Source organism: Oncorhynchus mykiss, chromosome 9 (assembly GCF_057628025.1).
Source record: "Oncorhynchus mykiss isolate SJ-2025 chromosome 9, ASM5762802v1, whole genome shotgun sequence".
Taxonomy (NCBI): Eukaryota; Metazoa; Chordata; class Actinopteri; order Salmoniformes; family Salmonidae; genus Oncorhynchus; species Oncorhynchus mykiss.
The window spans coordinates 78,009,255-78,029,898 of record NC_143030.1 but is presented as its reverse complement, the minus strand read 5'-3'; the positions used below and the strand labels follow the sequence as shown (position 1 = coordinate 78,029,898).

The 20,644-nt window shown below is 51.0% G+C and overlaps 1 protein-coding gene across 32 annotated transcripts in view; it reads right to left on the bottom strand.

Annotated features, from left to right (window-relative positions):
- Positions 1-20,644, bottom strand: part of rerea (arginine-glutamic acid dipeptide (RE) repeats a) — a 338,328-nt gene that overhangs the window by 32,208 nt on the left and 285,476 nt on the right. For all 32 annotated transcript variants that reach the window (XM_090185445.1, XM_090185450.1, XM_090185453.1 and 29 more), the window contains one exon: positions 20,232-20,312. In XM_090185445.1, the coding sequence (XP_090041571.1) occupies positions 20,232-20,312 (81 nt within the window). The remainder of the gene's footprint in view (positions 1-20,231; positions 20,313-20,644) is intronic.

Below are 20,644 nucleotides of genomic sequence, written 5' to 3'. Positions count from 1 at the left end.
TCCACAGTCTCACTGCTCTGACTCGGTTCCCTCCACAGTCTCACTGCTCTGACTCTGTTCCATCCACAGTCTCACTGCTCTGACTCTATTCACTCCACAGTCTCATTGCTCTGACTCTGTTCCCTCCACAGTCTCATTGCTCTGACTCTGTTCCCTCCACAGTCTCATTGCTCTGACTCTGTTCCCTCCACAGTCTCATTGCTCTGACTCTGTTCCCTCCACAGTCTCATTGCTCTGACTCTGTTCCCTCCAGTCTCACTGCTCTGACTGTTCCATCCAGTCTCATTGCTCTGACTGTTCCCTCTACAGTCTCATTGCTCTGACTGTTCCATCCAGTCTCATTGCTCTGACTCTGTTCCCTCTACAGTCTCATTGCTCTGACTGTTCCATCCAGTCTCACTGCTCTGACTCTGTTCCCTCCAGTCTCATTGCTCTGACTGTTCCATCCAGTCTCATTGCTCTGACTCTGTTCCCTCCACAGTCTCATTGCTCTGACTCTGTTCCATCCACAGTCTCACTGCTCTGACTCTGTTCCATCCACAGTCTCACTGCTCTGACTCTATTCCCTCCACAGTCTCACTGCTCTGACTCTGTTCCATCCACAGTCTCACTGCTCTGACTGTTCCATCCAGTCTCATTGCTCTGACTCTGTTCCCTCCAGTCTCATTGCTCTGACTCTGTTCCATCCACAGTCTCACTGCTCTGACTGTTCCATCCAGTCTCATTGCTACTGTCACTTCGAATGCTTCACTACATGTTGTGATGGTCATTGTATTTAGTTTGTGTGTGTTCGTTTAGTTTCCTAGTCTTTCTCTGTAGCGTATGTCAGGTTGTGTCTCTGTCTGACTGTATCCAAGGCTAGATGATGAGCGAATAGGGATCCTAGAGTCATTGCTTGTCTCGGTGGTCCTATGTACACTGTGCTACACAGGGCAGGGCAACCAGGGCCGAGGGCTAAACTCCTGTGTTTATACACTGATCCCGTCCGCTATCTGGCCCGCTCCACTCTCTCTCGGTCTCGCTATTCTCTCCCCCCCTCCCTCCTCTCGCTCTCCCTCCCTCCTCTCTCTGCAGGCTGAACAGATGGTTTTTCCTGGCAGATTTATGACCGAGCCACAAAAGGCCCCTGCTTTGACACCAAGCCAAAAGGTTAAGGCTGTTACTTGCAGGAGGAGAAGAGGGACGGAGCAGGGAAGGAGAGCGAGAGGAGGGGAGGAGGAGAAGTGGGACGGAGCAGGGAAGGAGAGCGAGAGGAGGGGAGGAGGAGAAGTGGGACGGAGCAGGGAAGGAGAGCGAGAGGAGGGGAGGAGGAGAAGTGGGACGGAGCAGGGAAGGAGAGCGAGAGGAGGGGAGGAGGAGAAGTGGGACGGAGCAGGGAAGGAGAGCGAGAGGAGGGGAGGAGGAGAAGTGGGACGGAGCAGGGAAGGAGAGCGAGAGGAGGAGAGGAGGAGAAGTGGGACGGAGCAGGGAAGGAGAGTGAGAGGAGGGGAGGAGGAGAAGAGGGACGGAGCAGGGAAGGAGAGCGAGAGGAGGGGAGGAGAAGTGGGACGGAGCAGGGAAGGAGAGCGAGAGGAGGAGGAGAAGTGGGACGGAGCAGGGAAGGAGAGCGAGAGGAGGAGAAGTGGGACGGAGCAGGGAAGGAGAGCGAGAGGAGGGGAGGAGGAGAAGTGGGACGGAGCAGGGAAGGAGAGCGAGAGGAGGGGAGGAGAAGTGGGACGGAGCAGGGAAGGAGAGCGAGAGGAGGAGAAGTGGGACGGAGCAGGGAAGGAGAGCGAGAGGAGGGGAGGAGAAGTCGGACGGAGCAGGGAAGGAGAGCGAGAGGAGGAGAAGTGGAACGGAGCAGGGAAGGAGAGCGAGAGGAGGGGAGGAGAAGTCGGACGGAGCAGGGAAGGAGAGCGAGAGGAGGAGAGGAGGAGAAGTGGGACGGAGCAGGGGAGGAGGAGAAGTGGGACGGAGCAGGGAAGGAGAGCGAGAGGAGGGGAGGAGAAGTGGGACGGAGCAGGGAAGGAGAGTGCGAGGAGGGGAGGAGGAGAAGTGGGACGGAGCAGGGAAGGAGAGCGAGAGGAGGAGAGGAGGAGAAGTGGGACGGAGCAGGGGAGGAGGAGAAGTGGGACGGAGCAGGGAAGGAGAGCGAGAGGAGGGGAGGAGAAGTGGGACGGAGCAGGGAAGGAGAGCGAGAGGAGGGGAGGAGAAGTGGGATGGAGCAGGGAAGGAGAGCGAGAGGAGGGGAGGAGGAGAAGTGGGACGGAGCAGGGAAGGAGAGCGAGAGGAGGGGAGGAAGAGAAGAGGGACGGAGCAGGGAAGGAGAGCGAGAGGAGAAGAAGAGGCAGGTGCCAGAGCAGAGGACGAGGAGAGGACCAGGGGAAAGGGGGAGAGGTAGAAGGGATGGGAAACGGAGAGGGAGATATAAAATAATAAAACAATGGACAATCAAACTTGAATATAACCACAGGCCCTAAAACCTCTCCCACATGTTACTGAATGAGGTGTGACACTGGGACATAGAATTTAATTGAGAGAGAGAGAGAGACAGAGAATGGAGACAGAGAGAATAGAGAGGAGAGAGAGAAGAGAGAATAGAGACAGAGAGACAATAGAGAGAGAATAGAGAGAGAGAATTGAGACAGAGACAATAGAGAGAGAACAAAGAGAGAGAGAACAGAGAATAGAGACAGAGAATAGAGACAAAGAGAGAGAAGAGAGACAGAAAAGAGAGACTGAGAAAAGAGAGAATAGAAACAGAGAGAGAATAGAGATAAAGAATAGAGACAACGAGAGAATAGAGAGAGAGAGAAGAGACAGAATAGAGAGAAGAGACAGAGGGAATAAAGAGAGGGAATAGAGAGACAGAGAGAACAGAGAGAATAGAAACAGAGAATAGAGGGACATAGATAATAGAGACCGAGGACAGAGAGAATAGAGAGGCAGAGAGAGAATAGAGACAAAGAGAGAATAGAGAGAGGGAATAGAGAGACAGAGAGAATAGAGACAGAGGGAATAGACAGAATAGAGACAGAGAATAGAGACAGAGAATAGAGACAGAGAATAGAGAGACAAAGAGAGAATAGAGAGACAGAGAGAATGGAGAGACAGAGAGAATGGAGACAGAGGGAATAGAGACAGAGGGAATAGAGACAGAGGGAATAGAGACAGAGAGAACAGAGACAGAGAGAATAGAGACAAAGAATAGAGACAGAATAGAGACAGAGAGAATAGAGACAGAGAGAATAGAGAGAAGAGACAGAATAGAGACAAAGAATAGAGACAGAGAGAGAATAGAGAGGAGAGAATAGAGAGAAGAGACAGAATAGAGAGACGGAATAGAGACAGAGGGAATAGAGAGACGGAATAGAGACAGAGGGAATAGAGAGAGAGAGAACAGAGAGACTAGAGACGGAGAGAATAGAGACAGAGAATAGAGACAGAGAACAGAGACAGAGAGTAGAGACAGAGAGTAGAGAGACAGAGAATAGAGACAAATAATAGAGAGAATAGAGAGAGAATAGAGAGACAGAATAGAGGGAATAGAGAATAGAGAGAATATAGAGACAGAGAATAGAGAATAGAGAGACAGAATAGAGAGAATAGAGAGACAGAGAATATAGAGACAGAGAATAGAGAGAATATAGAGACAGAGAATAGAGAGACAGAGATACAGAGAATATAGAGACAGAATCGAGAGACAGATAATATAGAGACAGAGAATAGAGAGACAGAGAATAGAGAGACAGAGAATAGAGAGACAGAGAGACAGAGAATAGAGAGACAGAGAATATAGAGACAGAGAATAGAGAGACAGAGAGACAGATAATATAGAGACAGAAAATAGAGAGACAGAGATACAGAGAATATAGAGACAGAATCGAGAGACAGATAATATAGAGACAGAGAATAGAGAGACAGAGAGACAGAGAATAGAGAGACAGAGTATAGAGACAGAGAATAGAGAGACAGAGAGACAGAGAATATAGAGACAGAGAATAGAGAAGAGAGACAGAGAATAGAGAGAATATCGAGACAGAGAATAGAGAGACAGAGATACAGAGAATATAGAGACAATAGAGAGACAGATAATATAGAGACAGAGAATAGAGAGACAGAGAGACAGAGAATAGAGAGACAGATAATATAGAGACAGAGAATAGAGAGACAGAGAGACAGAAAATAGAGAGACAGATAATATAGAGACAGAGAATAGAGAGACAGAGAGACAGAGAATAGAGAGACAGAATATAGAGATAGAGAATAGAGAGACAGAGAGACAGATAATATAGAGACAGAAAATAGAGAGACAGATAATATAGAGACAGAGAATAGAGAGACAGAGAATAGAGAGACAGAGAATAGAGAGACAGAGAGACAGATAATATAGAGACAGAGAATAGAGAGACAGAGAATAGAGAGACAGAGAATAGAGAGACAGAGAATAGAGAGACAGAGAGACAGATAATATAGAGACAGAGAATAGAGAGACAGAGAATAGAGAGACAGAGAATATAGAGATAGAGAATAGAGAGACAGAGAGACAGATAATATAGAGACAGAGAATATAGAGACAGAGAATAGAGAGACAGAGAATAGAGAGACAGAGAATAGAGAGACAGAGAGACAGAGAATAGAGAGACAGAGAGACAGAGAATAGAGAGACAGAGAATATAGAGACAGAGAATAGAGAGACAGAGACAGATAATATAGAGACAGAGAATAGAGAGACAGAGAATAGAGAGACAGAGAATAGAGAGACAGAGAATAGAGAGACAGAGAATAGAGAGACAGAGAATAGAGAGACAGAGAATAGAGAGACAGAGAGACAGAGAATAGAGAGACAGAGAATAGAGAGACAGAGAATATAGAGACAGAGAATAGAGAGACAGAGAATAGAGAGACAGAAAATAGAGAGACAGAGAATAGAGAGAGCAGCAGGAGAGTGTGTGATGACTAGGTTGGTTCTGGTGGCAGATCCAGTGTTGTGTAAACAGCCATTAGTACAGCCAGGCAGAGTTGCTCAGAAGAGGAGATGGGAGTCTTGACCATCTTACAACTAAAATGACAACTACATTTAATTCTGTCCATATATGTACTTGCTTGTTTTGTTTTCTATATCCAGTATACGCTGTTAGTGTACACTGACAACCTGACTGATAGTAACGCTGGCGTGTGGTGTGGTTTTAAGTCCTGGATTTCAGTCTAAGGGTAAATATACTTGAGTGTGCTTAGTGTAGAGGGAGATTAGTACATCTCTCTGACGTGGTACAGAACTAAGAGCCTTAGTGACATATTGGCCTTCTCTGTCCTGTCAATCATCAGCCGGCACAAGGCTGGTGTAAAAGAAGTGATTCCAATATTAATTATCCCTGTTTCAAATAGGATTGGCTGTATGTTGCCCTGAAAAAAATGGAAGTGGGCTATGTTTACACAGTCCCCTTTTAAATAGGATTTGCTGTATGTTTGCCTGGGAAAAAATGGAATTGGGCTATATTTACACAGTCCCCTTTTAAATAGGATTTGCTGTATGTTGCCTGGAAAAAAATGGAATTGGGCTATGTTTACACAGTCCCCTTTTAAATAGGATTTTTACTGTTTTACCACATGCTTGTTAGCATTCGCCTTTTATAATACAATTTCTTACGGCAACTGAGCAAGAGACGTTCAACGTTGACTGTTTCTGAACCCAGTCTGAACCACAACATTTCTGTTTCTAAACCCAGTCTGAACCACAACATTTCTGTTTCTAAACCCAGTCTGAACCACAACATGTATGTTTCTGAACCACAACATATCTGTTTCTAAACCCAGTCTGAACCACAACATGTCTGTTTCTAAACCCAGTCTGAACCACAACATGTCTGCTTCTGAACCACAACATGTCTGTTTCTGAACCACAACATGTCTGTTTCTGAACCACAACATTTATGTTTCTAAACCCAGTCTGAACCACAACATTTCTGTTTCTGAACCACAACATTTCTGTTTCTGAACCACAACATGTCTGTTTCTGAACCACAACATGTCTGTTTCTGAACCACAACATGTCTGTTTCTAAACCCAGTCTGAACCACAACATTTCTGTTTCTAAACCACAACATGTCTGTTTCTAAACCCAGTCTGAACCACAACATTTCTGTTTCTAAACCCAGTCTGAACCACAACATTTCTGTTTCTGAACCACAACATGTCTGTTTCTGAACCACAACATGTCTGTTTCTGAACCACAACATGTCTGTTTCTAAACCCAGTCTGAACCACAACATGTCTGTTTCTAAACCCAGTCTGAACCACAACATTTCTGTTTCTAAACCCAGTCTGAACCACAACATGTCTGTTTCTGAACCACAACATGTCTGTTTCTGAACCACAACATTTCTGTTTCTAAACCACAACATGTCTGTTTCTAAACCCAGTCTGAACCACAACATTTCTGTTTCTAAACCCAGTCTGAACCACAACATGTCTGTTTCTGAACCACAATATGTCTGTTTCTGAACCACAACATGTCTGTTTCTAAACCCAGTCTGAACCACAACATGTCTGTTTCTAAACCCAGTCTGAACCACAACATGTCTGTTTCTAAACCCAGTCTGAACCACAACATGTCTGTTTCTAAACCACAACATGTCTGTTTCTAAACCCAGTCTGAACCACAACATGTCTGTTTCTAAACCCAGTCTGAACCACAACATTTCTGTTTCTAAACCCAGTCTGAACCACAACATTTCTGTTTCTAAACCCAGTCTGAACCACAACATGTCTGTTTCTAAACCCAGTCTGAACCACAACATGTCTGTTTCTAAACCCAGTCTGAACCACAACATGTCTGTTTCTGAACCACAACATGTCTGTTTCTGAACCCAGTCTGAACCACAACATGTCTGTTTCTGAACCCAGTCTGAATCACAACATTTCTGTTTCTAAACCCAGTCTGAACCATAACATGTCTGTTTCTGAACCCAGTCTGAACCACAACATTTCTGTTTCTAAACCCAGTCTGAACCATAACATGTCTGTTTCTGAACCACAACATGTCTGTTTCTGAACCACAACATTTCTGTTTCTAAACCCAGTCTGAACCACAACATGTCTGTTTCTAAACCCAGTCTGAACCACAACATTTCTGTTTCTAAACCCAGTCTGAACCACAACATGTCTGTTTCTAAACCCAGTCTGAACCACAACATGTCTGTTTCTGAACCACAACATGTCTGTTTCTAAACCCAGTCTGAACCACAACATGTCTGTTTCTGAACCACAACATTTCTGTTTCTAAACCCAGTCTGAACCACAACATGTCTGTTTCTGAACCACAATATGTCTGTTTCTGAACCACAACATGTCTGTTTCTAAACCCAGTCTGAACCACAACATGTCTGTTTCTAAACCCAGTCTGAACCACAACATGTCTGTTTCTAAACCACAACATGTCTGTTTCTAAACCCAGTCTGAACCACAACATGTCTGTTTCTAAACCCAGTCTGAACCACAACATTTCTGTTTCTAAACCCAGTCTGAACCACAACATTTCTGTTTCTAAACCCAGTCTGAACCACAACATGTCTGTTTCTGAACCACAACATGTCTGTTTCTAAACCCAGTCTGAACCACAACATGTCTGTTTCTGAACCACAACATTTCTGTTTCTAAACCCAGTCTGAACCACAACATGTCTGTTTCTGAACCACAATATGTCTGTTTCTGAACCACAACATGTCTGTTTCTAAACCCAGTCTGAACCACAACATGTCTGTTTCTGAACCCAGTCTGAACCACACCATGTCTGTTTCTGAACCCAGTCTGAACCACAACATGTCTGTTTCTAAACCCAGTCTGAACCACAACATGTCTGTTTCTAAACCCAGTCTGAACCACAACATGTCTGTTTCTAAAATGGACAGATATCCACAGGGTAGAGAAAAGAGCCTTGGCTGGTGGAACAGTATATGTGTGCTTCGCTTGGTGGTTTAATGGGCTCCTGTGCAGAAGGGATCGCTTTTCTCCCACAGAATGAGTGAATAAGCTGCGTTTTCACAGGTCAGGGATACACACGCCACAGAATGAGTGAATAAGCTGTGTTTTCACAGGTCAGGGATACACACGCCACAGAATCAGCATTCTCCCGGTCTCACTGCTGTAAGCGCTTTCACTAATCAAAGCAGATTGGACCTACCGCTACAGAGCCTTTTTACAAGGAGAGTCGATCCCTACGCCTGCTAAAGAGCCTTTTTACAAGGAGAGTCGATCCCTACGCCTGCTAAAGAGCCTTTTTACAAGGAGAGTCGATCCCTACGCCTGCTAAAGAGCCTTTTTACAAGGAGAGTCGATCCCTACGCCTGCTAAAGAGCCTTTTTACAAGGAGAGTCGATCCCTACGCCTGCTAAAGAGCCTTTTTACAAGGAGAGTCGATCCCTACGCCTGCTACAGAGCCTTTTTACAAGGAGAGTCGATCCCTACGCCTGCTAAAGAGCCTTTTTACAAGGAGAGTCGATCCCTACGCCTGCTAAAGAGCCTTTTTACAAGGAGAGTCGATCCCTACGCCCGCTAAAGAGCCTTTTTACAAGGAGAGTCGATCCCTACGCCTGCTAAAGAGCCTTTTTACAAGGAGAGTCGATCCCTACGCCTGCTAAAGAGCCTTTTTACAAGGGGGAGTCGATCCCTACGCCTGCTACAGAGCCATTTCAGCACATTTAGTTGTTTGAACAGTATTGAGCAGAACCCAGCTCATATTCCATAACGCCCTCGCAGTCTCCTCCCTCTCTCTCTCTCCATTATGCCCTGTCTCCTCCCTCTCTCTCTCCATAACGCCCTGTCTCCTCTCTCTCTCTCCATAACGCCCTGTCTCCTCCCTCTCTCTCTCCATAACGCCCTGTCTCCTCGATCTCTCTCCATAACGCCCTGTCTCCTCCCTCTCTCTCTCCATAACGCCCTGTCTCCTCCCTCTCTCTCTCCATAACGCCCTGTCTCCTCCCTCTCTCTCTCCATAACGCCCTGTCTCCTCCCCCTCTCTCTCCATAACGCCCTGTCTCCTCCCTCTCTCTCCATAACGCCCTGTCTCCTCCCCCTCTCTCTCCATAACGCCCTGTCTCCTCCCCCTCTCTCTCCATAACGCCCTGTCTCCTCCCCCTCTCTCTCCATAACGCCCTGTCTCCTCCCCCTCTCTCCCCATATAACGCCCTCTCTCTCCCCCTCTCTCCCCATATAACGCCCTCTCTCTCCCCATAACGCCCTCTGTCTCCTCCCTCTCTCTCCATAACGCCCCGTCTACGCCCTCTCTCTCCCTCTCTTCATGATGCCCTCTAAGTTTCCTCCCTCCGCTCTGAGAGAAAGAGAGAGGGAGGGAGGTAGTGAGGGAGAGGGGCAGGCGGGAGGGAGGTAGTGAGGGAGAGGGTGAGGAGGGAGGTAGTGAGGGAGAGGGTGAGGAGGGAGGTAGTGAGGGAGAGGGTGAGGAGGGAGGTAGTGAGTGAGAGGGTGAGGAGGGAGGTAGTGAGAGAGGGGCAGGCGGGAGGGAGGTAGTGAGGGAGAGGGTGAGGAGGGAGGTAGTGAGGGAGAGGGGCAGGCGGGAGGTAGTGAGGGAGAGGGGCAGGCGGGAGGTAGTGAGGGAGAGGGGCAGGCGGGAGGTAGTGAGGGAGAGGGGCAGGCGAGAGGTAGTGAGGGAGATGGGCAGGCGAGAGGTAGTGAGGGAGATGGGCAGGCGAGAGGTAGTGAGGGAAAGGGGCAGGCGGGAGGTAGTGAGGGAAAGGGGCAGGCGGGAGGTAGTGAGGGAGAGGGGCAGGAGGGAGGTAGTGAGGGAAAGGGGCAGGCGGGAGGTAGTGAGGGAGAGGGGCAGGAGGGAGGTAGTGAGGGAAAGGGGCAGGCGGGAGGTAGTGAGGGAGAGGGGCAGGAGGGAGGTAGTGAGGGAGAGGGGCAGGCGGGAGGTAGTGAGGGAGAGGGGCAGGCGGGAGGTAGAGAGGGAGAGGGGCAGGCGGGAGGGAGGGAGGTAGAGAGGGAGAGGGGCAGGTGGGAGGGAGGGAGGTAGTGAGGGAGAGAGAGAGAGATGGGAGGGAGGGAGGTAGTGAGGGAGAGGGGCAGGCGGGAGGGAGGTAGTGAGGGAGAGGTGGGAGGGAGAGAGGCAGTGAGGGAGAGGTGGGAGGGATGGAGAGGTGGGAGGGAGGTAGAGGTGGGAGGGAGGTAGAGGTGGGTGGGAGGGAGGTAGAGGTGGGAGGGATGGGGAGGTAGAGGTGGGAGGGATGGGGAGGTAGAGGTGGGAGGGATGGAGAGCTGGGAGGGAGGGATGGGGAGGTAGAGGTGGGAGGGATGGAGAGCTGGGAGGGAGGGAGGGAGGTAGTGAGGGAGAGATGGGAGGGAGGTAGTGAGGGAGAGATGGGAGGGAGGGGTGGGAGGGAGGGGGAGAGGTGGGAGGGAGGGGGAGAGGTAGTGAGGGAGAGGTGGGAGTGAGGGAGAGGTGGGAGTGAGGGAGAGGTGGGAGGGAGGGAGAGGTGGGAGGGAGGTAGTGAGGGAGAGGTGGGAGGGAGGGAGAGGTGGGAGGGAGGTAGTGAGGGAGAGGTGGGAGGGAGGGAGAGGTGGGAGGGAGGTAGTGAGGGAGAGGTGGGAGGGAGGTAGTGAGGGAGAGGTGGGAGGGAGAGGTGGGAAGGAGGGAGGTAGTGAGGGAGAGGTGGGAGGGAGGGAGGTAGTGAGGGAGAGGTGGGAGGGAGGGAGGAAGTGAGGGAGAGGTGGGAGGGAGGGAGGTAGTAAGGGAAAGGTGGGAGGGAGGTAGTGAGGGAGAGGTGGGAGGGAGAGGTGGGAAGGAGGGAGGTAGTGAGGGAGAGGTGGGAGGGAGGGAGGTAGTGAGGGAGAGGTGGGAGGGAGGGAGGAAGTGAGGGAGAGGTGGGAGGGAGGGAGGTAGTAAGGGAAAGGTGGGAGGGAGGTAGTGAGGGAGAGGAGGGAGGGAGGTAGCGAGGGAGAGGAGGGAGGGAGGTAGCGAGGGAGAGGGGCAGGTGGGAACAACGTAGCACTCTTTGGTAGCAGCCAAACTCATACAAGTTAGCTAGCGGGAGAGAAGTGAGGGAGGATCGGTGAGGGAAAAACAGTGAGGGAGGAACAGTGAGGGAGGAGCAGTGAGGGAGGAACAGGGAGAATCCCTGTCGCTCTCTTTAGAAGAGGTCCAGCTACTGTAGCTAGCGGGAAGCAACAAGAGAAGGCTGGAGGAAGAGAGGCAGGCAGGAACACCGTAGCCCTCTAGATGAGTCTGCCTGGTGGTTCTGGCTAGTAGCCCAGAGGCGGGTTATAGCAGGCCCAACTCCCCCTGCTCTGTGGCTCAGTACAGTGGCGTGGTCGTATCCCAAGCCCAGGCCCAGGCCTTGGGGCAGGACATCATGTTATTGGAACAACCAACCACATGTAATATGAGGTGTAATATGAGGTGCTTGTTCCTTCCTGGATGGCTAGGCATGCCAGTGGAATTACTAAAATATTATATGTCAGAGTGTGGAGAGAGAGAGAGAGGGAAAATAGTTAAAACTAAAGCTAGTGCTTGAAGATTGTTATGCTCCATAGACAGGTTGTGGGGGGGGGGAGAGTCACCAGAGGAGGAGGAGAGAGAGGGGGGGGGGGGGTTAGGGAAATTAAGGCATTGACTAGCAGTGCTACAAGCTCAAAGACCAGAACGGCGTGTGTCTAGAGATGAGCTTTTTCAGTGTCTGTGACAACCCTGGTCTTAGTGTCTATATTGAGATAACACCCCACCTTCCCTCATCCCCTTCTCTCCTCCTCCTCCTCCTCCGGTGACTTCCTTCCCCCTCACCTTCCCTCATCCCCTTCTCTCCTCCTCCTCTGGTGACTTCCTTCCCACACACCTTCCCTCATCCCCTTCTCTCCTCCTCCTCCAGTGACTTCCTTCCCTCATCCCCTTCTCTCCTCCTCCTCCGGTGACTTCCTTCCCTCATCCCCTTCTCTCATCCTCCTCCGGTGACTTCCTTCCCCCTCACCTTCCCTCATCCCCTTCTCTCCTCCTCCGGTGACTTCCTTCCCCTCACCTTCCCTCATCCCCTTCTCTCCTCCTCCTCTGGTGACTTCCTTCCCCCTCTCCTTCCCTCATCCCCTTCTCTCCTCCTCCTCCGGTGACTTCCTTCCCCCTCACCTTCCCTCATCCCCTTCTCTCCTCCTCCGGTGACTTCCTTCCCCCTCACCTTCCCTCATCCCCTTCTCTCCTCCTCCTCCTCCGGTGACTTCCTTCCCCCTCACCTTCCCTCATCCCCTTCTCTCCTCCTCCTCCTCTGGTGACTTCCTTCCTCCCCCCCCCCCTCCTCCTCCTCATCTGGTGACTTCCTTCCCCCTCTCCTCCTCCTCCTCCTCCTCCTCCGGTGACTTCCTTCCCCCTCACCTTCCCTCATCCCCTTCTCTCCTCCCCCTCCCCCCCTTCTCTCATCCTCCTCCGGTGACTTCCTTCCCCCTCACCTTCCCTCATCCCCTTCTCTCCTCCTCCGGTGACTTCCTTCCCCTCACCTTCCCTCATCCCCTTCTCTCCTCCTCCTCTGGTGACTTCCTTCCCCCTCTCCTTCCCTCATCCCCTTCTCTCCTCCTCCTCCGGTGACTTCCTTCCCCCTCACCTTCCCTCATCCCCTTCTCTCCTCCTCCGGTGACTTCCTTCCCCCTCACCTTCCCTCATCCCCTTCTCTCCTCCTCCTCCTCCGGTGACTTCCTTCCCCCTCACCTTCCCTCATCCCCTTCTCTCCTCCTCCTCCTCTGGTGACTTCCTTCCTCCCCCCCCCCCCCTCCTCCTCCTCATCTGGTGACTTCCTTCCCCCTCTCCTCCTCCTCCTCCTCCTCCTCCTCCGGTGACTTCCTTCCCCCTCACCTTCCCTCATCCCCTTCTCTCCTCCCCCTCCCCCCCTTCTCTCCTCCTCCTCCTCTGGTGACTTCCTTCCTCCCCCCCCCCCCTCCTCCTCCTCATCTGGTGACTTCCTTCCCCCTCTCCTCCTCCTCCTCCTCCTCCTCCTCCTCCTCCGGTGACTTCCTTCCCCCTCACCTTCCCTCATCCCCTTCTCTCCTCCCCCTCCCCCCCTTCTCTCATCCTCCTCCGGTGACTTCCTTCCCCCTCACCTTCCCTCATCCCTTTCTCTCCTCCTCCGGTGACTTCCTTCCCCTCACCTTCCCTCATCCCCTTCTCTCCTCCTCCTCTGGTGACTTCCTTCCCCCTCTCCTTCCCTCATCCCCTTCTCTCCTCCTCCTCCGGTGACTTCCTTCCCCCTCACCTTCCCTCATCCCCTTCTCTCCTCCTCCGGTGACTTCCTTCCCCCTCACCTTCCCTCATCCCCTTCTCTCCTCCTCCTCCTCCGGTGACTTCCTTCCCCCTCACCTTCCCTCATCCCCTTCTCTCCTCCTCCTCCTCTGGTGACTTCCTTCCTCCCCCCCCCCCCCTCCTCCTCCTCATCTGGTGACTTCCTTCCCCCTCTCCTCCTCCTCCTCCTCCTCCGGTGACTTCCTTCCCCCTCACCTTCCCTCATCCCCTTCTCTCCTCCTCCGGTGACTTCCTTCCCCCTCTCCTCCTCCTCCTCCGGTGACTTCCTTCCCCCTCTCCTCCTCCTCCTCCTCCGGTGACTTCCTTCCCCCTCTCCTCCTCCTCCTCCGGTGACTTCCTTCCCCCTCTCCTCCTCCTCCTCCTCCTCCTCCGGTGACTTCCTTCCTTCCCCCTCTCCTCCTCCTCCTCCTCCTCCTCCGGTGACTTCCTTCCCCCTCTCCTCCTCCTCCTCCTCCTCCTCCTCCTCTTCTGGTGACTTCCTTCCCCCTCTCCTCCTCCTCCTCCGGTGACTTCCTTCCCCCTCTCCTCCTCCTCCTCCTCCTCCTCCGGTGACTTCCTTCCCCCTCTCCTCCTCCTCCTCCTCCGGTGACTTCCTTCCCCCTCTCCTCCTCCTCCTCCTCCTCCTCCGGTGACTTCCTTCCTTCCCCCTCTCCTCCTCCTCCTCCTCCTCCTCCGGTGACTTCCTTCCCCCTCTCCTCCTCCTCCTCCTCCTCCTCCTCTTCTGGTGACTTCCTTCCCCCTCTCCTCCTCCTCCTCCTCCGGTGACTTCCTTCCCCCTCTCCTCCTCCTCCTCCGGTGACTTCCTCCCCCCTCTCCTCCTCCTCCTCCTCCTCCTCCGGTGACTTCCTCCCCCCTCTCCTCCTCCTCCTCCTCCTCCTCCGGTGACTTCCTCCCCCCTCTCCTCCTCCTCCTCCTCCTCCTCCGGTGACTTCCTCCCCCCCTCTCCTTTTTATTGCCTTTTTCTCATGCTTAAAAGGCAGTTTATTGTCCATTTGCAGAGGGGAGATAACGGTTTCTCTGCTCAGTGGTGGCAGCAGGGCTAGAAACCCGACGGAGGTGTGTAGGGTGCGTGATGGAAGGAGAGGTATTACCACGCCAAGCAGCACACTATACCCCACCTGGTATTAAAATAGCATTGATATACGGTCCCTTTACATTAAGAGCCCATCACTTGTCAGGTAATATATCTCTAAGCAACGGTGTTAATGACTTCATTTCTTATTTAAAGAGAACACATTTTTTTAATTTTTTTATTTTTTACGGATGGTAAATATTCATAGTGCCATTAATGAGTGCCCAGACAATTTCCCCTGGACTTAAAGTGGCTCTCGAGTGGCGCAGCGGTCTAAGGCACCTAGGCATCTAGAGGCTAGAGGCGTCACTACAGACACCCTGGTTCGAATCCAGGCTGTATCACAACCGGCCGTGATAAATAAAGGTTAACAAAATGAATATACTAGTACATATAATATAGTATAAACAGGATGTTGTAAAGGTACTTACTTCATGTAGCTAAAACTCAAAAGAAGACTGGCAACAGAAACAGGAAAACGGTAGCTAAAACCTTACTGATTGCCCTTTGACCTCGACAGGAAGTCAACAACCCTATTTCTGCAGTCGTCCATTAGTATAATTATGGCGTGTACAGAAACGAGTACATACAGGGTCTACACTGCTGACCGAGCCAACACAAAACACGTGGATGCATTATCGAACAGAAGAGGGAATAGCTACAGGATACAGCCAAGGAAGCTACAGCATGTTTTTCTTTAAAAACCAAAATCATAAATCTTGAAGAAGAAGAAGAATACTTATTGACTCAAGACATTTTAGCTTTTCATATTTTTTAATTAATTTGTAAAAATGTAGATAAACATAATTCCACTTTGACATTGTGAAGGCCAGTGACACAACATCTAAATATAATCCATTACAAAATGTGGAATAAAAAAATGAAATAAAAATATATGGTCAAAAGGGATTTGAATAGTTTCTGAAGGTACTACAGGTGACTGCTCGATCTAAACTTATGTCTCCTTTTGTGATTTTCTGTTTTTTTTTTAATACAGTTTACAAAAATGAATTGTTTTATTATCACATAAGCCGGATAGGTGCATTGAAATGTGTTGTTCTACAGTGTCAGCCATAGCAGTACGGCGCCCCTGGAGCAAATTAGGGTTTAAGTGCCCTGCTCAACGGCACAGACAGATTTTTTTTTCACCTTGTCGGTTCAAACACTCAAACCAGCGTACTTTCGGTTACTGGCCCAACGCTCTAACCCCTAGGCTACCTGTCTACCTACCTACAGACATTGAGAACACATTCTCTTTTACAGTAACGACCTGAGAGCTAATTGTGTGTGGGCGGAGCATAGCTATGGTCCATATGCCAGAAGTCAAGTTTCTGCCCTCCCTGTCTGATTAGAGTCAATATGGCCCCTTGGTAAACACAAGAGGGTTGTTGGGACTCACCGGATCTTACCCACGTGTTCTAGTTTTTCACTGATAATTAACACACACAGTACTGTAGAACTGCACACACACACAGTACTGTAGAACTGCACACACACACAGTACTGTAGAACTGCACACACACAGAACTGTAGAACTGCACACACACACAGTACTGTAGAACTGCACACACACACAGTACTGTAGAAGAGGAACTCAGAGAGAGAGTGAATAGCTAAGCTAAGGAATATAGACAAAGCAATGTAGAGCTTGTGTGTGTGTGTGTGTGTGTGTGTGTGTGTGTGTGTGTGTGTGTGTGTGTGTGTTAGAGAGCGAGAGAGACAGACAGATATGAACTCTCCTTGTCTCCCTAAGTTGGTGCAGGATCAAATAGGGGCAAACCTTCAGCTACAACAAGATGCTGATTAAAATACATTCTTGATTGATTTACAAGGTTCATTGTTCTTTAGCATGTTAGGTGCTACAATTCTTATCCGTGGTTGGTTATAGTGTAAAACAAAAGAAGAAGCACGTTGAACAACAAAGCTGCACGCTGTGAGCAGGTTAGCAAGGTAGCCGATTCGCTACACTATGAGCTAGCTAGCAAGGTAGCCCATTCCCCACGCTGTGAGCAGGTTAGCAAGGTAGCCGATTCTCTACACTATGAGCTAGCTAGCAAGGTAGCCGATTCTCCACACTGTGAGCTAGCTAGCAAGGTAGCCGATTCCCCACGCTGTGAGCTAGTTAGCAAGGTAGCCGATTCCCCACGCTGTGAGCTAGTTAGCAAGGTAGCCGATTCCCCACGCTGTGAGCTAGTTAGCCGATTCCCCACGCTGTGAGCAAGGTAGCTGATTCCTCACGCTGTGAGCTAGTTAGCAAGGTAGCCGCTTCCCCACGCTGTGAGCTAGTTAGCCGATTCCCCACGCTGTGAGCAAGGTAGCTGATTCCCAACGCTGTGAGCTAGTTAGCAAGGTAGCCGATTCCCGACGCTGTGAGCTAGTTAGCAAGGTAGCCGCTTCCCCACGCTGTGAGCTAGTTAGCAAGGTAGCCGCTTCCCCACGCTGTGAGCAAGGTAGCCGATTCCCCACGCTGTGAGCAAGGTAGCCGATTCCCCACGCTGTGAGCTAGCTAGCAAGGTAGCCGATTCTCCACGCTGTGAGCTAGCTAGCAAGGTAGCCGATTCTCCACGCTGTGAGCTGGTTAACAAGGTAGGCGATTCCCAACGCTGTAAGCAGGTTAGCAAGGTAGCCGATTCCCAACACTGTGAGCTAGTTAACAGGGTAGCCGATTCCCCACGCTGTACGCTAGTTAGCAAGGTAGCTGATTCCCCACGCTGTGAGCTAGTTAGCAAGGTAGCCGATTCCCCACGCTGTGAGCTAGTTAGCCGATTCCCCACGCTGTGAGCAAGGTAGCTGATTCCCAACGCTGTGAGCTAGTTAGCAAGGTAGCCGCTTCCCCACGCTGTGAGCTAGTTAGCCGATTCCCCACGCTGTGAGCAAGTTAGCTGATTCCCAACGCTGTGAGCTAGTTAGCAAGGTAGCCGATTCCCCACGCTGTGAGCTAGTTAGCAAGGTAGCCGCTTCCCCACGCTGTGAGCTAGTTAGCAAGGTAGCCGCTTCCCCACGCTGTGAGCAAGGTAGCCGATTCCCCATGCTGTGAGCAAGGTAGCCGATTCCCCATGCTGTGAGCAAGGTAGCCGATTCCCCACGCTGTGAGCAAGGTAGCCGATTCCCCACGCTGTGAGCTAGTTAGCCGATTCCCCACGCTGTGAGCAAGGTAGCCGATTCCCCACGCTGTGAGCAAGGTAGCAAGGTAGCCGATTCTCCACGCTGTGAGCTGGTTAGCCGATTCCCCACGCTGTGAGCAAGGTAGCTGATTCCCAACGCTGTGAGCTAGTTAGCAAGGTAGCCGCTTCCCCACGCTGTGAGCTAGTTAGCCGATTCCCCACGCTGTGAGCAAGGTAGCTGATTCCCAACGCTGTGAGCTATTTAGCAAGGTAGCCGCTTCCCCACGCTGTGAGCTAGTTAGCAAGGTAGCCGCTTCCCCACGCTGTGAGCAAGGTAGCCGATTCCCCACGCTGTGAGCAAGGTAGCCGATTCCCCACGCTGTGAGCTAGTTAGCCGATTCCCCACGCTGTGAGCAAGGTAGCCGATTCCCCACGCTGTGAGCTAGCTAGCAAGGTAGCCGATTCTCCACGCTGTGAGCTGGTTAGCCGATTCCCCACGCTGTGAGCAAGGTAGCCGATTCCCCACGCTGTGAGCTAGCTAGCAAGGTAGCCAATTCCCCACACTGTGAGCTAGCTAGCAAGGTAGCCGATTCCCCACGCTGTGAGCTAGCTAGCAAGGTAGCCGATTCCCCACGCTGTGAGCTAGCTAGCAAGGTAGCCGATTCTCCACGCTGTGAGCTAGCTAGCAAGGTAGCCGCTTCCCCACGCTGTGAGCTAGTTAGCAAGGTAACCGCTTCCCCACGCTGTGAGCAAGGTAGCCAATTCCCCATGCTGTGAGCAAGGTAGCCGATTCCCCACGCTGTGAGCAAGGTAGCCGATTCCACACGCTGTGAGCTAGTTAGCCGATTCCCCACGCTGTGAGCAAGGTAGCCGATTCCCCACGCTGTGAGCTAGCTAGCAAGGTAGCCGATTCTCCACGCTGTGAGCTGGTTAGCCGATTCCCCACGCTGTGAGCAAGGTAGCCGATTCCCCACGCTGTGAGCTAGCTAGCAAGGTAGCCAATTCCCCACGCTGTGAGCTAGCTAGCAAGGTAGCCGATTCCCCACGCTGTGAGCTAGCTAGCAAGGTAGCCGATTCTCCACGCTGTGAGCTGGTTAGCCAGGTAGCCGATTCTCCACGCTGTGAGCTGGTTAACAAGGTAGGCAATTCCTAACGCTGTGAGCTGGTTAGCAAGGTAGGCGATTCAGCTACTTTGTAACTCATAACATAACTGCCTAGGGACTTGGCACCAGTAACTAGTAATTACAAAAATCTGTAGTGGAAAACAGAGAGATTAACATTTTCACTACACGTGTGCTGATTCATTTCTATGGTGACACTGGTTATCTATAAAAGACAAATGTTGGCCAATATCTCCTAATCATGGACAGAGTTCCCGACAACTGGAAGTACTGGTGCCTCTTAGTAGTTCAACACGTTGTTTGAGGACCTCGGCTGAGGAACGGGATTATTTTCTTGAGTGTGTTCGTCATTTTTACATTTGCATTATATTGTATTGTATTTAGTAAATTGTGTGCGTGCAGGGCTCCCTTGCAAAAGAGAACTTGACAAAAATAAATCATACAAAATATATTTATCTCTATTTCCTCTCTTGTGTGGTGTTTTGAGAGAGCCCCAAGGCAGATCTGATAGTATTGCAGCAGATTGGATGGATGGGGGAGGGAGGGAGAGAGGGATGGGAGGGAGAGAGGGATGGATGGATGGATGGATGGGGAGGAAGGAGGGATGGGGAGGGAGGGAGGGATGGATGGATGGGGAGGGAGGGATGGACGGGGAGGGAGGGATGGACGGGGAGGGAGGGATGGATGGGGAGGGATGGAGGGATGGGGAGGGAGGGAGGGATGGATGGGGAGAGAGGGATGGATGGACGGGGGAGGGAGAGATTGGGATGGATGGGGAGGGATGGATGGATGACGGGGAGGGAGGGAGGGATGGACGGAGAGGGATGGATGGACGAGGAGGGAGGGATTGGGATGGATGGGGAGGGATGGACGGAGAGGGAGGGATGGATGGGGAGGGATGGATGGATTGGGATGGATGGGGAGGGAGGGACGAGGAGGAAGGATGGATGGGGAGGGAGGGAGGGATTGGGATGGATGGGGAGGGAGGGACGAGGAAGAAGGATGGATGGGGAGGGAGGGATGGATGGGGGGGAGGGATGGATGGACGAGGAGAGATGGATGGACGGGGGGAGGGAGGGATGGATGGACGGGGAGGGATGGATGGACGGGAGGGAGGGATGGATGGATGGGGAGGGATGGATGGACGGGGAGGGAGGGAGGGATGGACGGGGAGGGAGGGAGGGATGGACGGGGAGAGAGGGAGGGATGGACGGGGAGAGAGGGAGGGATGGACGGCAGGGAGGGAGGGAGGGATGGACGGACGGGGAGGGAGGGAGGGATGGACGGGAGGGAGGGAGGGATGGATGGATGGACAGGGAGCACTTATTGTTTATCAATAAACCTTCGGGGTAAATATAACACACACAAGAACAAAATAATACATTCTGTCATTTGACTGTTAATGCTGAAGCACAATGTGATGATGACTCAAAGTCACGCAATAACAGCTGCAACATTTAATCTGAACCATGTTTTGAATGTTGGATCATTATTATTATTATTATTTTACTGCTGCAACCAAAATAAACATGTTCTAAATCTGAAGCCTTATGAAACTTTGTACAGTAACACACACACACACACACACACACACACACACACGGATTCAACAGAGCCACGGTCTAAAATATAACCCCAGAGGAGGGGAAAAAAAAGAAGTGATTTACCGTTTCCTTGTTGGGTAGCAGCTCTTTACGAATCTTGAAGAAGTTCTTGCCGTACTGTCTGAGCCCTTTAATGAACCGCTTCTGAAACAAGAAAACAAGAAAGAAGAGAAAGACCCAACCATTAGCTGCCATCCTTACAGATCAGAATCAGCAACACTGATAACTGTACAGTCAAAGAAAATGCAACTAGCCACACTGGTTCCAGGCCACAACAAAACATTGTTCTGTGGTTGGTTTGAGAGTTTGATGGTAATCTGTAAAAAGTTACAGAGCACAGCTACAGAGTTACAGAGCACAGCTACAGAGTTACAGAGCACAGCAACAGAGTTACAGAGCACAGCTACAGAGTTACAGAGCACAGCTACAGCGCTACAGAGCACAGTGACAGAGTTACAGAGCACAGCTACAGCGCT